We start from the raw sequence: 19,599 nt of genomic DNA on the forward strand, positions 1-19,599 counted from the left end.
TTGTTTTCCTTATTAACACTGTTACAAAACTTATTACTAAGATCATCAGTGATCTCCATGCTGCTAAACTTAATGGACTTTTTTCAGTTCATTTTTATTTGACCGTTCGTAGTTTTTAGCTCAGTTGACCATTTCCTGGTGTTTCTCCTATTATAAGTGGTTCAACCATTGACCCAGTTGCTCATATGTGAATCATTCCCAAATATTTTTCTACTTTCCTAACTGCCCCCTGACCCCACGGTTCAGTCACTAGGATTTGTTTATTCTACTTCCTACATGTTTTTCGTACCCATTCACTATTCTCCCACCTCTGTCCCCACACTGGTTTAAGCCTCCGCTCCCTCAGAGTTCGGCAGTGGTCCCCCAGTGAGTCTTCTGAGGCCTGCCTTCTCCCCCCTACAGCTGGTGTCAAACTCAGAGAACACAAATCTGATCATTTTACTCCCTTGCTTAGGTTTCTTTAATAGCTTCCCATTACAGTGGAAAGAGACAGGGAAGATCTAGATGCTTCCCCAGCCCAACTTCTTGCTCAGCTGTCTTGCACCATCATTTCCCCTGGGTGCTCTGTGCTCCAGACACACTGACTTTCTCTCTGATCCTTCACAGCATGTTAAGTGTATCCCCCTGTGCAGACTCCCCATCTACCTACACGTTGCTCCCTGTGACAGGAATGGTCTTCTCCCTTCCCTGGTTACCAGCTGCTTCTCATCCTTCATATTTTACTGCAAATATCATTTCTCCAGGGAATTCTAGTTGTACAGTTACACTGTCCTCTGTGTTTGCTTTATAACTCTTACCGTACATATGAATAAACTGTCTAACCATTATATCCCCCGTACCTAACAGGTAATAAAGGCTCCTTAAATATTTGCGTAAATTAGCATCATTGTAGCAATATTTGTTTCTGTATCCACAGACTCCCTACTCTGTGAGGATAATGTCCTTGTCTGGTTTGGTCTCCATTATTTTTCCATCATCTAACACATATGCACACACACATTTACACACAAACATTTGTCGACTTCATGTGAAGATTCTCTCGTTTCTTGTTTAATGCCTTCCCCTTCAGACTGTAAAGTGATGATGTCTGTTTTGTGCACCCATGCCCAGTGCTTGATACAGTGCCTGACATTACAGTAAGTATTTGGTAATGGTTTTTATTTTTTAAATTAATCTATCTCTGCCTTTTAATAAACAGGTTAATCCATTCCTATTTACTGTAATTCTAATATATTTGAACTTACTTCTGACATCTTATTTTGTGTTGTCTGTGTCCTTCTGGTTTTTTTTTTTTTTTTCTATTTTTGTTTAGATTAATCAAGTTTTCTTCCATTATTTTCCCTCTAAAAATTAGGAAGCTAAGTATCCTCCTTTTAGTCTTCTCATTATTCTCTTTAAATTTCTAATGCAGGTATTTACTTTATATTTTTCTAGCAACATCTTACAAGACAGGAACCTCAGAAAGGATTTACTCTTCTCCCTTCCCTGCCACCTTTCTTAGATTTTGCTTTTCAATTATCATTATTTATTTATAACAATCGGAACTTAAGTTTAACTAGTTTGTTTGGTTTTTATTTAACTTGCTCCTGCTCTTTTATCCCAGGTTCTACTCCTTGGTGTTCTGTTTATTTACTTTGGCTATATTATAATTGGGGGGAACAATAACTTTTCTAATAATTTTTTAAAATAGGATTTGGGAGTGATATATTTTCTGCATTGTTACATGTCAGAAAATGTGTTTATTTTGCCCTTCTGTGTAATTAGTTTGCCTGGGTATGCGTCGTATGTTCTCATTTTCTCTCAGTATTTCAGAGATTTTACTCCGTTGTTTCCAGTGAGATGTCTGATATCATTGAAGGCTTTTAGTATTTTGTTTTTAATCTTTTTTACTGTCATGAAATGTCACTATTACATACCTGGTATAGTTTTTGTTTTCCCATTCACACTGGCTCTTTCTTCAACTCTCAGAGATTTTCCATTATTTCTTTGAGAAGTTTTTTCTTCCATTTTTTTCTACGCTACTTTCTAGACTTCCTGTTAGCTGGATTTGGGAAGTTTGGGGGTTTATCCTCAGTGTCAGTGTCTATTTGTTCTTTTGTGCTGCATCCTCAGAAAATGTCTCAATCTTCTAATTGATTGATCACTTAGCTGTGTTTGTTCTGCTGTTTGACACACCATCTGTGCTTCATTTCAGTGTTTACATTTTTAATTTCCTAGATCCATAGTTTTCTTTCTCTGACTCCAGTGTACTCTTGTACTTCTAAAGATAGACTTTTTTTAGTCTTTCTCTGTATTTGCTGCCATTGCCACAGGTTCCTCCTCCTGCTGTTGATTCTAGTGCATCTTCTCAGCAATACGGATTGTTGTAGAGTCACAGGGGTCTGAGAGTCCCTGCTAGCCTATCTGTGAATACCGCATGTGGTTTCAGCCACTGTGGGGAGGTGGGCTTTGCCTGAGCAGGTGGGCTTTGCCTGAGCAGCGCCTCTTCTGAGCCGGGGCGCTCGTCTTTCCTTTTAGAAGTCTAAGCGTCCGCCCTCACTGCCCAGAGACACACTTTTTTGTTGACAGTGGTGACCAGAATGTCTAGCTGTTCCTCCCGTGGAACCCAGCAGCCTTCCTCACGCTCACTCCAAGGCCCCTTCCTGCTCTGCGGGTCCTCAGGCTCCTCTCTCCTTGGGATTATTTTGAGAACTTCTTCTTAGTTTTTGTAACCACTCTCTCTAGAGGGCCTATCGCCATTGTTTCTTCCTTTAGTCCATTGGCATCTGCCTTTCCTCTCAGGAATTCCTCCAAATTCCTGATCCCTTCTTGAGAGTAGTCCTCGGTAGCTAATGCGCTATAAAGTTCTAAAAAAATTGTCGTTTACAGGGATTTGAAGTGGAAACAGCTGTCAGATGGATTGCTTAGAGTGCTGTCTTGTTCCAGGTGTGTGGTCAAGAGTTCAGCATATCCCTGCCTAAATATTTATATCCTCAGTAACATACTTTCAGATGAAAATATAGACATGTCTTAGACTGTGATACAGATATGGCTGTCTCCTAATACTAATTTTGTAAAGGTTTTGGGTATAACTATTATATTTCAGTGAATCCATGCATTCTTTATCTGTGAAATCATAGAACCCGTGTGTTTTTATTATGTTTAACATAGAACCGGTGTTGTTATTTTTATAGCATATGGAGAAAAGCTAATTTCATTATTTTCTTTCTGTTAGGTTACTACTGGTGATTCAGTCATTCTAAAAGCTCTTCAGTCCAACATTCAGCATGTACTGGTCTATGAGAACCTTGCTGTCCAGGAGAAAGTGCTGGCTTGTATTCCAGTCCAAGAACTAAAAAGGAGATCACAAGAAAAGTTATCTAGAGCTAGAAAATTGGATAAAGGTAGTGGCTTTACATAACCATTCATTGCTAAATATGCATCATTGCTAAATAAATGGGAATGCTGAAATGGTGCCTTTTGCTGTTGACATTGTAAATACGTAACCCAGTTCTATTTGGATTTTTAAGAAGTACAGTAGTATAATTTTTTATTGCATACACCTCATGCACACTGGAATGTGTATTTGCTGTTTAATCATTGATATATGATTTTTTTTTCAGATATAGTAGATCTTTAGTCCATGGAATATATGATGGCATTATTAGAAGATTTTAATGTGAATCGGAGAAAAACCTTACTCAAAATTAATTCATGTGATTAGACCACTGACTCCCTTTAATAGACAGTTACTGATAAAGAGTGTGGATATAGAAGCCAGCTACCTGGGTATAAATTCAGCTCTGACTCTTACTGAGCAAGTAGTTTAATCTCCTTACCTCAGTTTCCTCATTTGAAAATAGGAATGATAATTTTAAGAGATAACTGAGATAGTACGTGTAAATGGCTCAGAACAGTGCCTGCCACATTCATCAAGCAATAATTATTTGTTATTTTCGTTAATGGTCTTAGGATTTTAGTTGTTAAATGTTTCCAACTTCAGCATTTTTACTTTGAGTTTTATGTAATTGGTTTTTATCTGTTAAGTCATTTCTTAATACTGTCCTTTCTAGGGGGTTCTGTAGTATTTTTTTGGTGGTTGCCCTAGTTTACAGTAAACATTTTTTTTCCAATTTAAAAAAAAAATTATCTTATATTGGTATACTTGATTGATAATGTTGTGTTAGTTTCAGGTGTACAGCAAATTGATTTAGTTATACAGATACATGTATCTATCCTTTTTCAGATTCTTTTCACGTGCAGCTTATTGTAGAGTATTGAGTAGAGTTCCCTGTGCTATACAGTAGGTCCTTGTTTATCCATTTTATATATAGTGGTGTGTGTATGTCAATCCCAGACTCCCAATTTATCCCTCCCCCTCCTTCAAAAGCATTATGCTGCTTCGTGTGTAGTGCAGATACGTTTCAACAGAATGTCTCAATTCTTCCTTCCCATCCCTTGAGACTCTGCTGTCATTCATTTCACTTACCCAGACACTGTAATCACTCAGTACATTGCTATTGTTATTATTTAAGCTGTTACTTTTTAGACTAAGTAAGAATGAGGAAAATAACAGATTTTATGTTACCTTCATGCATTCTTCCCCTGATGCTCTTCCTGTATGCAGGCCGGAGTTTATGACCATCACTTTTCTTCTTCCCGAAGAACCTCTTTTACTGTTTCTTTCAGGGCAGGTATACTAGAGGTGAAGCCCCTCAGTTTTTCTCTGCCTTGGAAAGTCTTTATTTCTCCTTCACTGTTGAAGGATAATATCCCTGGGATGTAGAATTCTAGGTTGGTGGGGATTTTTCTGTCAATGACACTTTAAATTTCTATTCACTCTGCTGCCTGCTTGTTTATGAGGAGAAGTCCACCGTAATTTCTATCTTTATTCTTCTTCAGGTTTCTCCCACCTGTGCCCCTCACCTCCCCCTCCATCCCCAGCTTCACTCAGGATTTTCTCTTTGTTTTTAGTTTTCTTCAGTTTGCATATGATGTGCATATGTGTAGTTTCTTGGTACTTATCCTGGTTGGTGTTTTCTGAGCGTCCCAGATCTGTGGTTCGGTGCCTCATTAATTTTGGAACATTCTTGGCCATTATTGCTTCAGGTATCTCTTCTGCTCCTTTCTCTCTTTCTTATCCTTCTGATATTCCAAAATAGGGTATCCTATTCTACCTTTATTTATCAACCGTTTCCCACCATCGTTAGATGTTCTGGTCCATTTTTTAAATTCTCCCACCATAATTAGATGTTCTAGGTGTTTTGTTCCTTTGTTTGTATTTATTCTCTTTTTTCCTCTTTGATTTTCAGTTTGGGATGTTTCTGTTGACCTGTCTTCAGGCTCAGTGATTGTTTCCTTGGCTGTGTCCAGTCTACTGATGAGCCCGTGAAAGGCATTCTTTATCTCTGTTAGAGCATTTTTGGTTTCTAGCATTTTTGTAGAGTTTCCATCCTTCTGCTTACATTGTTCTCACATGTTGTCTACCTTTCTCATTAGCGCCCCAAACATATTAATCATAGTAATTTTAACTTCCCTAATTCCAAAATTTGTGCCGTATATGAGTGGTTCTAATGCTTTGCTTTACCTCTTCAGACTTTTTTCTTTCCTTCAGGTTTTTCCTTGCCTTTTAGCATGCCTCGTAATTTTTTTGTTAAATGTTGGATACGATGTATTGGGTAATAGGAACTGAGGTGAACAGGCCTTTTTTGAAAGGTGTAAATGTCCATTTTACTAGGAATTGGACACCGTTAACGACATTGTGTTTAATGTTTGCTGTAAGCGTCAGGGGCTTTGGGTTCCTCTGGTGTTCTTGGGGTCCCTCTGTTGTCTGTGGGCTTCCCTAAGGACCCCTCCTTAGCTCGAGTCTGCATCCTGCAGATGGTTTAGTTGTAATCATCCCCTATTGTTGTACCGGAGTCCTGTTGGTGTGGTGGTGAGGTGTGGGAGAGGAGCATTCTGTAATCTTAGGGTTAAATCTCAGGGTCTTAGGGGGCCTTATGCTCGGGCCTGTGACCCACCCCCCATAGGTGAGACAGGAAGACCGGAGGGGCCTAGAGTCAGAGAAGTGCCCTTTCCCCAAACTTACTTAAGCTACAGGTTTGTTGTGAGACCTTGAAACAGTTCTTCCTCTTCTTGAATTAACAGGGTTTTTTGGTTTTTTTCTATTTATAAAACAAGGATGCTTATCAGCATGTGGTCACGGAGGCTCTGTCCATTTCAAAGTACTGTGGTCCTGTACGTGATGCCTGACATACATGCCTATTTCGCAGGTACTTACTGTCATGTTGTGTGTGTGCTGAGCCCTGCAGAGGAGACATAGTTAGCAATGTCCCTGCTGACGTTTGCCCTGGCATTTTTTCCCTCTAATTATAAAAGTAATACCTGTTTTATGTAGAAAATTCAGGAAATAGGGGGAAGATAAGCCATCCATGATTTCATCACATCAGAATGCAACTTCTAAGATTGTGTATGCAGTTGACCCTTGAACAACACAGTTTGAACTGTGCGGGCCCGCTTACACGCAGGTTTTTTTCTCTAAAGACATGCTACAGTACTACATGGTCCAAGGTTGGTTGAATCCGTGGATGTGGGACCACAGAGGGTTGACTGTAAAGTTATACATGGATTTTCCACTGCATGGGGGAGATCAGCACCCATAACCCCTGCATTGATCAAGGGTCAACTGTATATCCTTTCACACTTGAAAATATAAGGGCAGGATAATGGCGTTTTAATGTAAGTAGGAAAGAAGGAACACTTCTTTTCTGGTAGAGGCATTGGCAACTGCAAAGGCTCCGTGGGTGGGAGTGAGCTTGGCATGTTTAGGGGATGGAAGGAGGGCACCTGGCGTAGCAGAAGGAGCAAGACAGAAAGCTGAGAGAGGCAAAGGCAAACATTAGTTTCCTGTGCTGCTGTAGCAAATTACCACAAACGTGGCTCCTCGAAACAGCAGGAGAGTGCTGTCTCACAGCTCCGGAAGCCAGAAGTCCGTAATCAGTATCCCTGGGCCGAAGTCAAGGTGTGGGCAGGGCTGGAGAGGAGAAGCTCTCCCTGCCCCTGTCCGCTTCTGGGGCTGCCTGCAGTCTGGCTTGTGGCTGCACCACTGCAGTCCAGAAGACCAGCATCTTCACACCCGGCTCCTCTGCCGCTGCGTCACCTTCCCCTCTGTAAAGTGTCCCACTGCTTCCCTCTTGAAAGGACACGTGTGATTGCATTTAGGGCCCCCGTTTAGTACGTAGGATAATCTCCCTGGCTCAGAATCCTTACTGCATCATATCTGCAGAGGCCTTTTTTTTTTTTTTTTTTTTTTTTGCCTTCTTTGGTAGGATTCACGGGCTCCAGGGGTTAGAGTGTGGATATCTTTTGGGGGAGCTACTTTTCGGCCTACCACAGGGGCCAGCTGAAAGAACGAGAGTGGCGACTTTGGCTTGTATTCTGAATGAGATGGAAACCCATGGGAGGGTTTCAGTCGACTCAGGCTACCTTGCATTCTTAAAAAGATCACTCTGCTGTAGGGACTTGTTGGAGAAAACAGATGAGAGTGCTGTTTTTCTTAAAGTTCATTTTTAGTCCAGCATTCACGAATGTCTCCTTGTTGAGAAACTTTCATGTTGTACAGGAAAAGCTGAACTCTCCCTGCCAGTCAGTCCTCTACCTCCTCTTCTGCAGGTAACAGCTATTACCACGTGACGTGTTCCTTTTCATATCTTTTCCTGTGTATTTCCACCCATAAATAGTTATCTGTAAAAATAAATAAAGTTGCATGGGTTTAATAAAGTGTATCATCTCTCATATATTCAGCTCCGTGGTGATTTTCATTTACTGACATGTCTTGGAAGTCATTTTCCCTCCCCCTAGTGCTCTGTAGTGTGCATGCACTGTTATTTATACAGTTCCCCACTGATGGACACCAAGATTTCCCTGTTCTGAAGGCTGCTGCAGTGAAGATCCTTGTAAAGCATGCCTGCCTACATGAAGGAATGTTTCGCTGGGTTAGATATAAAAGTATCAAGGGTTGTGTGATACTTTTATACTACAGTGGATCCCTGCCAAACAAATCGCCTTCCAATTTATACCAGAAGTGTCTGGGAGTGTTTGTTTCAACTTAATGAAATTATTGAACTTCTTTTATGGACTTTACTAATTTTTCTAATGGGTTCTGTTAATATTCTTACTGATTTATAGACATTCTTAATATATTCTGTATACTTTTCTTTGTTAGACTCATTACATTTTTCTCTCAGTATTCTTTAATTTCATTCAGTGTATCTTGAAATTCAAAAGTTACAAATTTTAATGAGAAAATTATTTTTTCCGTTTTTGTTTTTACAGTTGTGTTTTGTTTTCTACACCAAAGTCATAAACGTAAACTTCTACTGTTCCTTTTATAATATTCCCTCTCTGTGTATAGTGTTTATATATATGTATTAGAATGAATGTAGTAGGGATCTGATATTTGGATAGCTACTCGTCCCAATACCATTTGTTGAACAATCCATCCTCTTAGAACTACTTTAAAGGCTAACTTTATTAAATACTGTGTATCACTTAGAAATCTATCTTTCAGGACTCTTTGCTTTGTTTCATTCATCTCTGTCTATTCTTTATCAGTATCACAATATTTTAATTATTAGAATTTTGTAATGTGTTTTGATGTACTGTAGACAAATTTATCTCATTCTTAGTCAAAGTTGTGTTGATCATTTTGTGCCTTTCCTCTTTCACATGAATTTTGCAGTTAGCTTATCAAAGTTTATGAAAAATTATTTTGTAATTTCAGTTGATTGCATTAAAGTACAGGTTAATTTGCGGAGAGTTAACAACTTTGAGTTTTCCCATTCAAGAACATAATGTATTTTGGCCTTTTAATATTCTCTGTAGTTTTTTTTTCTTCTATAGTTTTTTTATTTTGAAACGTATCAAACATAAATACAAGAATAGCGTATAACAGATCAAACACCTGTGCCCAGCATCAGACTTTATTAGATCTTAACATTATGCCATATATCTCCTTCATATATGTTTTTTTATTTTTAATAATAAAATATTAAAGATAGGAATGAGAATCCCCATATATGTCCCGAGATTGTTTTCCCCTCTCCTTTTTCCCAGAGATACCACTGTCTTGAATATGGTCGAGAGAGAGATCTTTTTATTTGATAAAGTGGATATAATAATATATGTCATGCTCACTTGCTAGGGTTGTTTTAGATAGATAGATAGATAGATAGTACACATGGTTGTGCTTTTATGTGTTTTGTGGATTATATTGAATGATGGTGAATTATATTGTACAGTTGAAGCACTAATAGAAAAGCTAATAGGATGATTTTTAAGGTGTCCAGAATTCTGTGATTTCTGCCTGTAATAACTGTGATTGCTTCATATTTACTTGTGAATATACCTGATAACAAATATAATGCAGTCATTTAAAAATGTTTTCCAAAATCAGACTTTGTTACCTTCCAGGTGCTTCAGGATCAACTCCAAACTGTCAGTAGTTCCCTGAGAGGTGGTTGTATTCAGCATGGTGTCGGTCAGAGGATGCAGTAAAGTCCCACTGCTTTGAGTGTGCAGTGGATTACGTCCTTGTATTTCAGCCTGCTTCACAATACACTGACAATTCTGTCCGCATCCTATTTGTGAAGACCTTTTAGGTCATCTTCTGTTTTCATATATTTCAGCTTCATATTTGAGGATAAAATGCACATGGATGTTTTTAGTTTTTTATGCTCTAAATCTTACTTGGTTCTGTTATAACTTCTCAGGTACTAATGTAAGTGAAGAGGACTTTCTTTTGCTGGAGCTTTTACACTGGTTTAAGGAAGAATTTTTTCACTGGGTGGATGACATTTTGTGCAGCAAATGTGGTGGCCAGACTAAGTCTAGAGGCGAATCATTGTTCCCCAGTGATGATGAGCGGAAGTGGGGTGCAAACAGAGTGGAAGATCATTACTGTGACGCCTGCCAGTTCAGCAATCGATTTCCAAGGTGAGCATCCCCTGGACACTGAAGTCAGAATAATCTCTTATTGGGATGGTTAGAAGAGAATTTTATTAAATCAACTTGTAATCTTCGTTTTAGTTATTAGAAGTATATTCCTCTAGGACAGGGGTCAGCAAGCTATGGCTGACTGGCTCAATCCAGCCCACATCCTATTTTTGCAAATAAAGTTTTATTGGGACACATCCATGCTGCTTCAATAGCTTATGGTCTGTAACTGTTTTCACATTACAATGTCAAGAGTTGAATACTGGCAACAGAGACCATATGGTCTGCACAGTCTAAAACATCTACTGTCTGGCTTTATATAGGAAATGTTTGTTGACTCTTGAATATAAATTGAGTGTAGTCCTAGCAACTTAATGCTGTAAATCTTGTATTTTTATTCTTTTAATACATAAGTTTTAACTTTCTGATAACTTTAATAATAATACTGATAACACATAAAATGATGCTGAAACACTAGAATAATAGGGATCATTGTGATAGTAAATACAATGCTGTACTCAAAATCATCAGATGGAAATATGGAAGGTGAAAGTACAGTATAGGACCAAATTTTTTTTTTTTTTTTTGGCTGTTCTGTGTGGTACACGGGATCTTAGTTCCCCGACCAGGGATCGAACCCGCGCCCCCTGCAGTGGAAGCGCCGAGTCCTAACCACTGGACCGCCAGGGAAGTCCCCTCATCATATTTTATCTTGAATGACAGAAGTTTAATTAGGGGCCTCTGCTACCACCCTAACCTACCCTCATATCTCTAAATTTAAACTAAGAGAACTGGAACTTTTCTGTTCACTTTTTCCATCCTTTACTTTATAAGTCTCTTATCAGATGTTCTTAATTGACAATACTTGTAAAGTTTGGTTGTATCATCAGGCAAGAAAAGATATCAGGTTTTTGAAATACCTGATTTTGGGGGCTTAGGGACTCAGTTCCATCCTAATGAGGAATCAGTCCTGTGATATACAGAGTCTAAGATAAACAGAATCCACTGTCCAATAATTATCTAAAATAAGCGCAGGTTATTTTTTCATTCAGCATATGTGTGCCCAGGTACTTTGCAAAGATGTGAAGATAAAAGATGTCTGTGATTAAATCCTGTCTTCATAAGGTCTAAGCAGTTGGGTGTAGACTGATAGTGCGGGGAGACAGAAGCTAACAAAGGTGTCTGTACCGAGCATCGTCCTTTTCCCTCCTAACCGTGTGCTCGTCTTACTGTTAGCTGTTCTCTGGGTAGGGCTGGGAGGATGAACACTATTAATCAGAGACCAAGCAGCCTTTCAAGTTGGCACGAGTGTGTTTAGAAGATGGAGGCGGAGGATGCTCTAATCCTGCTGCCATTACTTCTTCAGGTTAATACGCAACTTCTTCCAGTAACTACCTTACCTAAACCATAAATTCATTTAACTTAGCTCAAGCAAGAGCATCTACTTGATTGAAGACAGATAGCTTGTCATTGCAGATACGGTCCATTCACAGCTGACATCGCTGCTCACTTTTCCTGAGTAGCTTTATTAGCTCAAAATCCTTCTCAACACAATATGCAAATTTTGATGTGCTTCAGCTTTATGATAATTTTATAACTGGAGTAACTTTTTTAAAGAATGTTGCCAACACATTTCAAAACACAACTTGCAAATCAGCAAACACCTTTAAGTAATTCAGCAGAATAAAATTTCAATCCAAATGGTTGTTAGAAAGAAGAATAGTATTTTAAGTAAAACTGAGTTCAGCTAAGCTTTAAAATCTTTCTTGAGTTATTTGTTAAAGTTGTTTACCTTTGAAGTACAATGAGCTCATTATACCACTTGTTAGAGTAACACTAATGCTTAATGCAGATTTCCTAGAGAATCTGCCTGTCCAGATCCTGCCTGTCCTTCAAGGCCCAGTTCAGGATCAAGCCCTCCTCCCCGACCCCTCCCCCATGACACTAATTCTGACCTGTTGTAGGGTAGGTATCACAGTCTGCTGTGTACTTAAATGATTTGTGTTCTCTCCTTCCCTCTCTCAGGACTGTAAGCTCCTTGAAGGCTGTACCACTGTTGAATCATTTTCCACCCAGGATTCTAGCACAATGCCTCACATAATCTAGGCTCTTTAACTGTTATTTAAGAATATGAAGTTAAGAAATATTACTGTTTAGCACGGAGGTAATGTAAATTCTTCAGAATGCTTGATTTCTATAATGAATCGAAGCTTTTTGTTGTTGTTATTTTAAACCAGGTATAATAATCCCGAGAAACTTCTGGAAACAAGATGTGGACGGTGCGGGGAGTGGGCCAATTGTTTCACACTGTGCTGCAGAGCCCTGGGCTTCGAAGCCCGCTACGTCTGGGATTACACAGGTGCGGACGCCGTGTGGGCAGAGGCCAGGGTGGTCTTGCTGACTTCAGGATGGGGTGTACAGTCCCGCCTTGTCAGTCTGTGTTTCCATTTGCCTTCTGTAAATAGCGGTAATCCCAGCCTCGTGGGGTTTTTTTTTTTTTTTTTTTTTTTTAATGGGGATCACAGGATTGTTTTTAGTACCCCTAGCATTTTGTCTGGTACTTTACACTATAAACATTTTTTATTAACAATTTATCATGACATTTTAGTAGTGCTGTTTCTCTATGGATAAGAACGTGTGTAATAATGTTCTGTAGAAATCTTCATTTTTGTAGAGATTAGTGTAAAAGATTTAGTAATCTTAATATACAATAAAATATAATAATAGCCATGTGAGATTTATATTGTCCTTATTTAGTTATAACTTGTGTCACATGTTAAAAAGTTTTTCTTCTTAGATCTTTTTACTTGTGTTTCTGTTATTTTCTTAGGATAAAATGAAACCTTCACTTAATAGTTATTGTTCTCTTAACAGTCAGATAGAGACCATCAGTAACCAGACATCCTCTGTTAGACCTCTGCTGGCCTACAGTTCCAAAGTGGAATTAACTCCTTCACATAAGCAAACTGTGTGCATTAGTCCTATGGTTTACGTGCTGTTGTTCAATGTGTTTGCCCTTTTCAGAGTTATAGCTCACATTATTTTTAATTAAGCCTAAAACTGACTGTATTAAAGGAGATTTTCCAAAACAATTGCAAGGATTTCAAAGAGAGAGAGAGGGACTTCTTGGCGGTCCAGTGGTTAAGACTCCATGCTTCCACTGCAGGGGGCACAGGTTCGGTCCCTGGTTGGGGCGCTAGGATCTCAAATGCCGCAGGGCACGGCCAGAAAATAAAAATAAAAAGTAAAAAAAAAAAGTCATCAAGAATTGCCCCTATTTAAAAAAAAGAGAGAGAGAGAGAAATTAAAGCAGGTGTTCTAGAGTCTTGTGTGCCACAAAATGCTCACTTGTTAATTAAAATTTAGAATCTTGCATATTATCACGTGGTTCTCATCTTAGGCGTTTGTATATAGTTATTGGAAGTCTTGGTTTTATAAACTTAGCTTTTGTTTTTCTCTTTCTGTCGCGTCTTGTCTGTCACTTGCGTAGACCACGTCTGGACAGAAGTGTACTCCCCTTCTCAGCAGCGGTGGCTGCACTGTGACGCGTGTGAAGACGTCTGTGACAAGCCCCTCCTCTATGAGATCGGCTGGGGCAAGAAGCTGTCCTACATCATCGCATTTTCTAAAGATGAGGTAGGACGGAAGAGAAAAAATGTGTTCTAAGAATAAATTTTTTTTTTCTTTTTTGACAGCCTTTGAAGGTATAATTGACATAAAATAAGCAGCACTTGTTTAAAGTGTACAATTTAATAAGTGTTGTCATTTGTATATGCCTGAGAGATGACCTTTGCAGTCAAGGTGGTGAACACATCCATTATCCCGGGAGTTTCCTTGTGTTCGTTCTCGCTCCTTCTTGCCCCTCTCCAGGCAACCACAGATCTACTCTCTGAGACTGTACACTAATGTGCATTTCCAGAGTTGTATGTAAACGGAATCATATATACTCTTTTTGAAGGGGGGGGGTTTATCTTACTCATCATAATTATTTTGAGGTTCCTCCATGTATTTGCAAGTATCAATAATTTATTCTTTTTATTGCTGAGCAGTATTCCATCGTATGAATGTACCATGGTTTGTTTATCCATTTGCCTGTTGATGGACATTTGGGTACTTTGCAGTTTTTTACTATTTCAAATACAGCTGCACAAGTCTTTATATGGGCATATGCTTTCTTTTCTCTTTGGTAAATGCCTGCTAGTGGAATGACCGAATCGTATGGTAGGTGATTGTTTAACTTTTTAAAAAACTGGCTCAACTGTTTTCCAAAGTGATGATGCTGTTTTGCATTCTCATCAGCAATATGTGCGAATTCCCAGTTTCTCCATATTCTTGCTAACAGTATGGTCTGACTTTTTCATTTTAGCCCTTTTTAGGAGACGTGCGGTGGTGTCGCATTGTGGTTTCATTTGCATTTTCCTGAGGACCAACACTGAGCATCTTTTTTATGGGATTGTTTGTCATCCATTTCTCTTCTTTGCCCTTTCTTTTTTTAATTGGGTTGTTCATTTTCTTATTCTTGAGTTTTGAGAGTTCTTCATACATTCTGAATACAAGTCCTTTTTCAGGTATGTGCTTTGCAAGGATTTTCTCCCTATCTGGCTTGTCTTTTTATTCTCTCAGTGACTTTTGAAGAGAAGAAATTGATGAAGTCCAGTTTATCAATTTGTTCTTTTGTGGATCTTGCTTTTTGATGTTATGTCTAAGAGATGTTTGCCTAGCCCGAGCCACAAGGATTTTCTCCTACGTTTTCTTTTAGAAGTTTTATACTTTTAGTTTTACACTTGTGTCTGTGATCCATTTTGGGCTAATTTTTGTAGATAGTCCAAGGTGTGAATTGAAATTCATTATTTTGCATATGGATAATGAATTGTTCTAGCACCGTTTGTTGAAAAAGTTATCCCTTTCCACTGAATTGGCCTTGTACCTTTGTCAAAAATCAGTTCTATAATATATTTATATATAATTTATATATTCAGTACAATAAAAATGGAGTGTGTTTATTTGTTGAATTTTGTGAAATCGGCTTTGTAGGTAAGTTATAAACAGCTAAATGTTCTGAAACTTTTATCTCCTAATCACAGTCTTTCTTGGAAGTGTATACTGGTTAGAAAATGAATAAAAAGCATATTCTCTTCGATTTTTTTTTCCCACAGGTTTTAAAATGTTAAACAAAGGACAACATTTAAAAAATTCTATTTAAGAATTACATGCATTCTAGGTATTTAGCCAATTAATGTTGATGGTTGTAATCTTATTAAATATTTCTGTCCTGTAATTCGAGGTGGTTGACGTCACTTGGCGATATTCTTGTAAACATGAAGAGGTGATCTCCAGAAGAACTGAAATTAAAGAAGAGTTACTTCGAGAAACTATTAATACACTTAATAAGCAGGTATGTGATGGGCATTTGGCATTTTTCAGAGGACATTTGAAATATTATATAATCAAGAATAGCCAATTTTTAACCCAGTGAAGTTCTTCAAGTAGTAGCATTATTTTACAATGAAAAATATTTAAATATTTAAATTAAAATTTTTGAGAACTTGTTTTAAGTATTGTGAGGTGGGGTTTTTTTTGGCTTAAATTGTCACATCTCAAAGTTCAGTGAAACAAAATTTCCATATATATACTAGTTGACATAAAAAATATGTTGCCTTATTTTTCAAAGTAATTGTGTCTTGAATATAATTACCCATACACTTGTCCACGTAGGGAAATTTCTGGAACAAGGCACGGGAAGTTGTTAACAATGAGTATTTCTGGGAAGAGGACTGGGGGGTCCAAGAGGGAAGTTTCAGCTTTGATTTTATACCCCTTTGGTAGTACTGAAAAATTTTTTTAATATATATATATATATATATGCATATTATTTTGCAATTAGAATAGGGCAGATCACCTTACAGTGGTTGAGATTCAGTGTTTCAGCACGTTCACCTGTTTTGAGCTTGGCTCCTTGGGCCATTTGATGATTGGCAAATGCCTGGAAGGGAGAAGAGGTGCAGTTCAGTTCACCTCAGTTTGTTTCTTCCCTTGGGATCTTAGCTTCTTCAGGTCGGGATACCTTTGTAGTTTTGTGTTGCATTCAGACAGCTGTTGTGTGTGTGTGTGTGTATACCTTTGTAGTTTTGTGTTGCATTCAGACAGCTGGTGTGTGTGTGTGTGTGTGTGTGTGTGTGTGTGTGTGTGTGTGTGTGTTGTTCCCTGCTGTCCTCGCCTTTCTCAGCAGGACAGTTGTTTAAACGTAAGCCAGTAAAGGGCATGGGAAGTTGGATATGGGTGTTCAGTGATTTCTTAACATAAAATTTGTAAAAGTATTTTGTTTCCACAGTGTCCTTTCTATTTTCCAAAATTACATGTATGAAAACAAAGTTGGTTACTTCTTTCCAAGACCCTGTTAAAATACAAATGTCTTAATTATATTCATACTTAGAGATGGACCTCTGCATTCCCCTAATCGTTAATGATGGTTTTTTAAACGTGCATTACAGAGGCAGATATCTTTGTCAGAAAACAGAAGAAAAGAACTTCTCCAGAGGATCATTGTGGAGCTTGTTGAATTTATATCTCCCAAAAGCCCTAAGCCTGGAGAACTTGGAGGAAGGATATCTGGGTCCTTGGCATGGAGAGTAGCCCGAGGTGAAACGGATCCAGAGGTATTTACTTCATTACAGCCTGATAACCTTCTCACTTTACCACTTCCTGTCCTGTGCCCTTTACGTACAGAAAAACACGGTTGGCCACGACCTTTCAATGAACTTTGCAGGGTAATTATTAAAAAATGTAAACATTTGAAGAGAACCAATAATAGATTGATGTAGTATAATTACATACAAGAGTTAGCAAAGCAATTAAAATGGGATTTTTCTGTTGTTACCTTACGTAAATTTCTAGGGCAGTTATGACTAAAGTACATAAAAACGCATTAATTGTAAGTGTACAGCTTAACAGATTTTCACGAATTGTGGTTCCTCATGTGACCACTAACCAGAATAAGAAGTCAGACAAGCAGGTGTCTGAACGACCTGAGTTCCCTTCCAGCCACTGCCCTTCACCCCTAAGAGTGACCTTTTTCCTGGTTTCTAATATCATGGACTAGTTTTGCCTGTTATTGTGCTTTATGTAAATGGAATCATACAGGATGTACTCTTTTGTGGACGATTTCTGTCTCAACATTATTTAGTGAGATTCACACTTGTTGCTGCTTGTTTATAGTACATTTATTTTCTCATTGTGGTATAATATTCCACTGTGTGAACATAGTATAATTTATCCACATCACTATTGGGTATTCGGGTTGTTTCTCGATTTTGGCTTAAAGTTGTGCTGCTGTGCTATTTACAATAGCCAAGACATGGAAACAACCTAAATGTCCATCAACAGATGAATGTATAAAGAAGATGTGGTACATATATACAATGGAATACTATTCAGCCATAAGAAAGAATGAAGTAATGCCATTTGCAGCAACATGGATGGACCTAGAGATTATCATACTAAGTGAAGTAAGTCGACAAAGACAAATATTACATGATATCACTTGTATGTGGAATCTAAAACATAATACAAATGAATCTATTTACAAAACAGAAGCAGACTCCACAGACATAGAAAACAGACTTATGGTTGCCCAAAGGGGAGAGGAATGGGTTATAAATTAGGAGTATGGGATTAAGAGATGCACACTACCATGTATAAAAGAGATAAACAACAAGGGTTCACTGTATAGCACAGAAAACTATATCCAGTATCTTGTAATACCTGTAATGGAAAATAACCTGAAAAATATATATATAGAAATAACTGAACCACTTTGCTGTACAGTTAAAATTAATGCAATATTGTATATCATTGTATATATTTATTGTATATTGTATATTATTATTTATAATATATTGTATATTAATATTTTTTTAGTAAGAAATTACTTTTTTTTCCTGGAAAACATAGGGTTTTTTTTAATTTATTTTTTTTTATTGAAATATAATTGACTTACAGTGTTGTGTTTCAGGTATACAGCAAAGTGATTCAGTTATACGTACACATATATCTATTTTTTTTTTCCGATTTTAAATTTGCACTTTGGTGCTGAATGATGAAGTTGAATGTCTGTTCTTTAAACTTTCGTTTATTTATTTATTTTTATTTCTGGCTGTGTCAGGTCTTCGGTTGCCGCATGTGGGATCTTACTGTTGCGGTGCACGGGCTCTTCGTTGCAGCGCGTGGGCTTCTCTAGTTGTGGCGCGTGGGTTTTCTCTCTAGTTGCGGCGCGTGGGCTCCTGTAGTTCGGGGCGCGCAGGCTCTCGTTGAAGTGCGCAGGCTCAGTAGCGCGGCGCTCGGGCTTAGTTGCCCCGCGGCATGTGGGATCTTAGTTCCCCGACCAGGGACCAAATCCACGTCCCCTGCGTTGGAAGGTGGATTCTTAACCACTGGGCCACCAGGGAAGTCCCATTCTTTAAACTTTTGGATATCCTCTTTTGTGAAGTCCCGTTCAGTGCTAGGAAAACTTTATAAAGTGGGAAAAATAATAGAACCTGGGTAATTCAGCAGATGAAAGTGTGTATTTCTTATTACATACTTGCCTGCATCTGGTTTGGGCTAGAAAGTGTTGTTGCTCTGAGTACTATTATATAGTCAAACTTATTTGAAGATATTATCACTTGACTAGTCTCCCAAAATTAAATAATGAACAATGGAAATGTAATTTCTAGAGTTAGGGACTAGCATTAAAGCAGTGTGCTCTGTAATGGACATTAAGTACAATAGACTGTCCTTTGCTCTTAGGGAGCTTAAAGTTGACTCACTAGAAGGTATTTAATATAAACGTCTAAGAAGATAAGCAATGAAAAATGCTTGAAAGGAAAATAATCCATCACGGTAGAAGTATCAAACAGCTCCACACAAAGTTTTATATCTACTTTTTCTAAATTTGCCAGTTACACCTCATTTCTCTAATAAAGGAATATGTCCCAAAGGGGAGAATTATCTCTAGTAAACTTTGTTTACTCTTAAATTTATCCCATCATCTTTAGCTGGCAGTTAGAAGTGTTGGTTCAGCTATAGAATTACAAGATCTAATTTCAACAAATAATTCAGATCACTGCTGATGCAGTGCAAGTTACAAGTCTAAATCTAAATGAAGCCAATTGAAAAGAGCTAATGTAATTCACAGCTGTGTTCAGTTTAAAATGGGGGTATTTAGGTCTTCGCTTCTTTTTCTTTTTGTGGATGAGTGCGCTTCCTCTTGCATGGCATATACATTGATTAAACTTTAAAAATATGAATTGGGTCCTATGCCCGGATTGTTTTCCCTGATGAACATTTTTTAAATTTCTCAATTATTGGAGACCATATTAGGGCCGTGGATTTAAAAAATCATTTTCCTCTTTACAAATAGATGTTTGTTTTAAAAGTCAGTCCTAAAAAATTAGGGAACTGTATCTTGAAATCGGTTGGAAAAAGAAGGAAACATTGGTGATATTTTCATAAAGAGAAGTTTTGTCTTAATCTTATATTTTAAAGAAATTATGAAATATGATATATTCAGTAACGTATATTTTTCTTTTCCCTTTGGTAATTAGTTATCCTTGGTAAAATGGTAGACAATGCTACTTTAATATTTTAATC

The 19,599-nt window shown here is 37.9% G+C and overlaps 1 protein-coding gene across 3 annotated transcripts in view; it reads left to right on the forward strand.

The window, feature by feature from the left end:
- NGLY1 (N-glycanase 1) overlaps positions 1 to 19,599 on the forward strand; it is a 63,041-nt gene that overhangs the window by 32,963 nt on the left and 10,479 nt on the right. For all 3 annotated transcript variants that reach the window (XM_027086490.1, XM_027086488.1, XM_027086489.1), the window contains 6 exons: positions 3,215 to 3,383; positions 9,750 to 9,972; positions 12,210 to 12,331; positions 13,463 to 13,608; positions 15,257 to 15,367; positions 16,464 to 16,628. In XM_027086490.1, coding sequence (XP_026942291.1) covers positions 3,215 to 3,383; positions 9,750 to 9,972; positions 12,210 to 12,331; positions 13,463 to 13,608; positions 15,257 to 15,367; positions 16,464 to 16,628 — 936 coding nt within the window. The remainder of the gene's footprint in view (positions 1 to 3,214; positions 3,384 to 9,749; positions 9,973 to 12,209; positions 12,332 to 13,462; positions 13,609 to 15,256; positions 15,368 to 16,463; positions 16,629 to 19,599) is intronic.

Source organism: Aethalodelphis obliquidens, unplaced genomic scaffold (genome assembly GCF_003676395.1).
Source record: "Aethalodelphis obliquidens isolate GAN/ISIS:26980383/991018 unplaced genomic scaffold, ASM367639v1 scaffold56, whole genome shotgun sequence".
NCBI lineage: Eukaryota > Metazoa > Chordata > Mammalia > Artiodactyla > Delphinidae > Aethalodelphis > Aethalodelphis obliquidens.